The following is a 7,094-nucleotide window of genomic DNA, read 5'->3' on the forward strand; positions in this document are numbered from 1 at the left end:
AAGATGACAGTGATGGTTTCCAGCTCAAACATGTAATGGTTGGAAGACTGGTAGGGAGCACAGTGAGGAGATTACAATTCACATGTGAGTATCAAGGGCCTGAAGGAGGGCAGTAACCGTGAGGTCAGAATGGCAGAGAAGTATAGGAAAAACATATCCAAGGTAAAATGAGCAGGACTTAATTAATAAAATGATTTTGTTTATACTCCTCTAAATTTTAAAATTAATTACCATGACTGAAAAACTATACCTCTCACCACTCCGATTATTTTTAATATGGCCAGTGAGCCAGTAGAGAATGGAGGTTTTTCTCTAGATTTATTTTGTATCGCCTAAAAGAAATTGTCCACTGAGGTCAGAGATTTGTGCTGCAATTATTATTTCTAAGTGGGAAAAAAATCCTCTATGGGAAAAACCTTTAGCTGCTTTAACCATAGAAAATAATGAAAATAATAAACCTTCTCTGAACAAGAACTCACTATTGGGTTACTGACGCAAGAGTTAGAACAAAATTTGAATTAATGTACATTTTTATTAAAACCTGTTGACGACTATTGCTGCTCTAAAGACTCCTTTCCACAGCCTCTGAGGCTGTGCATTGGCCTTGTCAGCCCTTCCAGCCTCATTCTCAGCCACTCACCTCCCTACTCTCTAACAACATCCACTTGATCTTCGGTCAAGTGTTCAGTGGTGCCAAACTCCTGCCTGGTACTTGTATATGCTGTTCCCTCTGTCAGTAAAGTTCTATCTCATCCTCTTTGCCTGACTTTACTCATCAAGCCCCAATTTAAGTGTTACTTCTACAGGAAAGCCTTCTCTGATACCCTAGATTAGGACATTTTTTCTTTCTTTTTTTTTTTAATTGAAATATATTGACATATAACATTGTGTAAATTTAAGGTGTACAGCATGTTAAATTTGATACAGTTACATATAAATATTATAATATGATTGCCATTGGAATGATAATTAGCACCCCTATCGCATGATATTATCATTTGTTTTTAGTGGTTGGAATAATTAAGGTCCAGTCTCTTAGCAAGTTTGAATATAATATATTGTTGTCTACATTCACTGAATGGTGCATTCGATCTCTAGAGCTTTTTCACTACTTATTGTAAGTATGTACCCTTAAACAACATCTGTCCTACCCTCCACACCCTATTCCCATCCCTGGTAACCACCATTTTATGCTGTTTTTATGAGTTTGGTTTTTTAGATTCCACATATAAGTAAGATCATACGGTATTTGTCTTTCTCTTTCTTAATTTATCTGAGCATAATATACTCATGGATAAAGAAGATGTGAGATATGTACATAATGAAATATAATTTAGCCATGAGAAAGAAGAACATTCTGCCATTTGCAACAACATGGATGAACCCAGAGGAAAAATATTTCTTGAGTGTTTGTTTTCTTAGCACCCTCTTATTTTCCCTCATAGTATTTGTCTGGCTCCCCAACTCAACTGTGAGCTCCAGGAGAGCAGGGCCTACGTCCCTTTTGTTCACCACCATATCCGCAGTGTAGTATAGGTACTCAGTGAAAAGTTAAGCTGAAGGCAGAGAAACTGTACAATATTCCCTAGAAGTGGTTTCCTTATGAGAAGGCTGGTGAAAGGAAAAAAATAAAAAATAACGAGAAGGCTGGTGAGAGAAGTGACCCAACTACCTCCTCTACTTTCTCCCTCTACCATTTCAGCAGTTTTGTCCAAGATCTCCATTCCTAATCTAACCCATTCTTCAACCCACCCTCTATCCTTTAAATCTTAGTCCTCTCCCTTCTCAGTCTAGCTTTTGTTTTCCCAATTTTTATAGAAACTGGAAATAGAAAAATATTTCATGTCTTTTTAATGTCACTATTAAAAGAACAACAATGCCAGTTTCATGAAAAATGGTAACCAACTTTCAGATTCAATGTCAATTTGATGAGGGCAGCCACTGTTCAGTTCCAGTTGGTTGTTCTGAGAAAATGGGGGCCCTGTGTGCTAGATTCCATGTTTTCAGGAGTCAGGAACCCATCTTTTTATATGAAGCCTCCTATTTTTTGAAATATTGGCAACTATTTTTAATGTGAGCATGTGTTAGCTAATGAAGCCTATCTATGGACCAGAGGTGTCCCAGAAGGCACTACTTTGTGACCAAAGAATAGTAAATAATTTAACTACAACGCAAGTCAGAATGAAAACTGTGGTATAATGGGTGTGGAAGCAGCATGCTGTAGGAACATATAGAATGCAACGATCACAAAATGCACATTGCCATATTAACGGATACATTAAAAACATAGCCATTGACCTTTGTGTAAGAGCATAGCCAAAGCAGGATTCCTGTGCCCCAACTTTTGTTTGACCTCCTGAGTCACACAGCTTGTCCATTTATGATCCATGACATGTTCTCATGCCTATATTTGCCTCCTGGATCTTGGCAATGGAGACAGAAAGTAAGGGAGGGATGATGATTAAAACAAAGAAAATAAGCTTAGAAAGGAGCACAATGTTCTTTCAGAAAATCACTACAGGAAATAAGTTCAAGAAAAATGATTCATAGACATTTGTATTCATTAATAGTTCATTCCTAGTTGTACTTTAAGTTGTCATTTTGATTGTAATTTCCAATACTGTACTTTAAGATCTTTTTTTGTTTATTTTTGTTTGTTTGTTTGTTTATGCTTTGAAGGGTATCTATCATATTTAATAATACAGTAAATAGATATTCAGGACAAAAAAGGAAATTAAAAACAAAAAACATATTAACATATTGTCTTATTTGATAGGGCACCAGGAAAAGGGCTTCCTTAGATATTGGAGTTCCCCAGCATATAGAAAGATTCCTAATCTATTTCTAGTCAGAAGTAACTACAGCAATAGATAGGCCTGAGAATGGGAGAGAAAGAGCAAGAGGAGAGTCTATATATAAGGGAACTTTTTGCTACATTTATAAAGGTCACACTTCCATCTTCATAATCCAGGAATACCCCTACTTAGCCAATAGGTTTGGGCACATATTGCAGTAAAAGTGGGGAAGTGGTGAACACACTGTGGTGCATGTCGGTTTTAGCACAACCAAGAAGATAGAATGCTTTCCGGAGATTTATATTCATTACTATCCAATCATCACAAGAGACCCCTAAAGCCCAATTCCAAGTGTCTCCCACTTCTATCTCTCAGTAATGTTTTCCACAGTGAAAAGTCTGAGTACTCCAGAAAAGAAAACACTCAGATAGTGGAAAGGTATATGGTACACCTTCAATAGCACATCCAACACTCAGGTTTATCAAATCTCACTGTAGGAAGACATGACTGCGAGTTCTTCCAAGACAGAGAGGAATAATCTCACTGTACAAGTTGAACCTTGCTATCAACCCAAGGACGGTCACTGCAGTGAGCTCTGCTTTCACAGGCTGGGGCATGTGCACACACACTGCCTTACTCCTGTGTAATATGTCTCCAAAATCCAGGAGCAGCTCTACATCTGTTTTATGGCACATTTCCTTCAGCTCTGTATACATTCCTCTTAAAAGCTCCCTCTTGTGTGCCATCCTGGCTTCACTGTCCTTGAGTTGTTCAAAAATCTCATTGCCTTCCCTTTGCAGTCTCTCTATATAATACTGCTCATCCGAATAGAGAAATACAGACACATTATCATATTTAGCTCTGACCGCTTCACCCTTTAAGATCAGATAAATCTCCCAAGAACAGATTGTGATAGTTTCCACATTCAGGTTTCTGTCATTTTCACAGCATTTCTCCCATAAAGAGCACATGGTCTTGAGGAGTTTCTCCCTGTGTTGCTCAGCAGCCTCTTCTACTGAACAGTGTCTGTGAGCCTGATGCTCCTGGGAGGCAGAGCAGTGCACACAGAGCAGGCTCCTCTGGTCCTCACAGAAGATCTGCTTTGCCTCCATGTGTATCCTACACCTATTGCCCTTAGAGCGCAGGAAATGCCACAGACTGGCTTGTCTGACAGTGAGAGCCATTTGCTTAAGAGAGACATTTGTGTGAAAGTCTCTCTGCTGGATTGCTTTCTGGCAATCAGAGCAGTGAGCAAGGACTGACCTGTTAGGCCAGCTGAGGTAGAAACAGGGCCTGCAAAAGCTGTGCCCAGTCTATGGTGATGGGGGTCTATGAAGCAGTTCCTGCAGATGAGCATATGAGTTCATTCTGGAAGACTTGCAAGATGCCATCCATGTTTTGTATGAGCTTCCCCTGATTCAAACTCTGCTTGGAACATTCAACTGGCAGGACTCAAATTTCTCCCTCTCAGTGCAAGACCAAGAATGGCAATGCTTGCTCGAGAAGTTTTAATACAAAGAGGTCATCTCAGGGATCAGGTCTTCCAAGCATGGTGGCAGTAGCTCTCAGAAGTCTCCCTGACCAGGCAAGCTCCAAGCACACTCCCTGTGTTCTACTTTAAGATCTTTACTTTAGTCCTTTGCCTCATATCTTCAGTCTCCTAATTAACCAGAACATTCAAATCTGTGTTTGCCACTTAATCCTACCTAACCTTAATGTTCTAATTTTCTTTTAGTAAAAATACTCTTAAATGCTACTTAGATCTAACCACTTTCTCTAAACTTATCTGGACTATTCTCACTAACTCAAATTATTTCTCCAACCACCCTTTATCCTTTCCATTTCTCTATTCTATGACCCTTTGTGAATACCTCTGTGTAGCTTCATAATTCATGAACTCTTTTATGATTAACCTTAGGTAATTAATTTCCTGGAATATAGTCACAGTCCACAAAACTAATATTCAGAGACCTCCTGTGAATATCTGAAATCCTAGTCAAGCATTTCTGAAGACAAGTTATATAAAGAAGTGTAAGGACATATGGGACATAAAGAGTCAGATGCGAAGATGTTCACTGAAGCATTGTTTGTACAGACATACCTTGGAGATATTGCAGGTTCAGTTCCAGACCACTGCAATAAATCGAGTAAGGGCATACCTCAGAGATGCTGTGGTTTTGGTTTCAGACCACCATAATAAAGTGAGTATCACAATCAGGCAAGTCATAATCTTTCTGCTGGTGAAGGATCTTGCCTTCCACTTGTAAAATAGGCAACACCTGTGAAGAGCAATCAAGCAAAGCACAATAAAATGAGGTATGCCTGTGATAGAAAAAGACTAGATAAATCCAAAAGTCTATCATTCAGAGAATAAACGTACCAGGACACAACCATGCTGGGGATCACTATGAATGTTTTGTGTATGAATAGACACGGGTGATCTTGGCTTGGGTTGCTAGAAGCAGGATCTGAGACAAGGATTCTTGTGCACAAGATTTATTGGGGAGGTGCTCTCAGAAGGGAGGAAGGCAAGCAAGATAGGGCCAGAGGAGAAAGCTAGGGAATAATTTGGTCTTAAATGGAGACCAACCTCAGTCTGATCCCACAGAAATTCTCTGGCGTATAAAGTGCACTACCGAGTATTCCCCTCCCCACCTTGAGGAAAAGACCTTTTGTACCCCCATGCCCATCAGTCCAACAGTTCTCAAAATGTTTAAGTTCCCTTCTTCCAGTGCAATGAAATGACCAGGGGAAAGAACTGAAGTAATCATTACTACATATACATGCAGTGGTATTGCAGGGTCCTTCTTCCAGGGGACTTAGACCCCATGTAGTCCATGGGCTCCAGGTCTAAAAACTAGCTCATGTCCAGAAACTCAGCAGGAGGTAATGGCTTTGTACTGGAGCAACCGCCCTCAGCCTCCTCATCATTCAAGCCTGATGGCTTTTGATTTGCAGATTGACCAGTGCCCTTATCTCCATCTATTTTGCCACTGAGGGATATTATATTTTATTAACCACCTCCACAATTCCCACTGGGTCAGGTCCGCTTGGCTGCCTCTCTGACCTAGCTCCATACTATGATTATTGTATCCACCTAGTTCTGGCAGTTGAGCATAACCACCTGGCCTCAATTACTTTGGTTTTCCCATCATCTCCATTGCTAGTTAATGAGCCCAGCTCTGTGATTGCCTCTCCTACTGTCCACCCTGGCCTGTACATGAACTTCTTAATGATGCCGATGCTCTCTCATCTGCACATTCCTCATGGCCTTGGGGAACAGTAGGTTCCCTGAGCCCTCCTCTGGAACATAATCCTTCAGTGGATATTCTGACCTCACATAACAGATTCACTCAGCAGGCTCCACTCTGAGCCTTCTCATCACTGTCTGTCAGGACAATTCAGGCATTTCTACCCAACTTAGTGTCAGTCAACATGCTTTCCATGCTTCTGGGATCCATCCTAGCAGTGTGTTTTTACCATCTTCCAGGGTCCTTTCCAGGATGTTAGTTAAATCCTGGACTCCAGGGAAAGAGTCCTATATTTACAAACTATCTTTTATCCAAATTTGTGTTCTACCTCCCTTGGTTCAGCAAAATCTTTGCCTATACCTACTATCCCAGCTCCTGCTGGTACATTTTGACTAGATGCTTCAGTTTTATCCAGGTATTTTACCTTTCCTATCTTAGCAAGCATAACACACCCCCAGTTGGGTTACATTGAGATGTAACACTAAATAGCCTACTGTCCAGGAAGAGCAATGCAGGGAGGTGGGGCAAGTCCTGAGGGGGTAAACACATGCCTTGCAAAGGAGAGGGCCTCTGTATTGTGTTCAAGCTAATGGAGCACGCTAGCTCTTAATAGCAACAAGTGGGCCACTTCTACATGCTCAGAGGGTTCATGAGAAGCTGGGAATTCGTTTTCAAGGTCTAGAAGTCTCTCTCATATGTCGGATAATCATTCTTTCCTAACCAGAGCCCTGACCTTGGCATAGCAGACCTACCTTAGTTGGGATTTTAATCACATTTAGAGACTGACTACTCATTAAGTCCTGCACCTGGTCCTTTGCGTTCTCTATCATCCTGCTGCAGGAGGAGAGAGCCTCTTTACATGCTACCAAGAAGGTTCGATGGATTTGACACTTAACTTTAAATTGCCAACTAATCACTTTCAGCTTTTTGTTATCTTTTTCCAAAATGTCAAACTTATGAATAACCACAAAATTCCATTTTTATAAAGATTACTATTCTCCTTATATTTCTCAAATGTCTGATACAACCAATAGCTGATATATTCCCT

The 7,094-nt window shown here is 40.4% G+C and overlaps 1 protein-coding gene across 1 annotated transcript; it reads right to left on the reverse strand.

Annotated features, from left to right (window-relative positions):
- Nucleotides 1-3,283: 3,283 nt before the first annotated feature.
- Nucleotides 3,284-6,876, reverse strand: LOC132224560 (E3 ubiquitin-protein ligase TRIM48-like). Its single transcript, XM_059679749.1, is given in 5 exon segments — nucleotides 3,284-3,455; nucleotides 3,687-4,106; nucleotides 4,108-4,124; nucleotides 4,988-5,074; nucleotides 6,799-6,876. Coding segments are annotated over 5 exon segments (774 nt in total).
- Nucleotides 6,877-7,094: the final 218 nt, after the last annotated feature.

Source organism: Myotis daubentonii, chromosome X, assembly GCF_963259705.1.
Source record: "Myotis daubentonii chromosome X, mMyoDau2.1, whole genome shotgun sequence".
Classification (NCBI taxonomy): Eukaryota; Metazoa; Chordata; class Mammalia; order Chiroptera; family Vespertilionidae; genus Myotis; species Myotis daubentonii.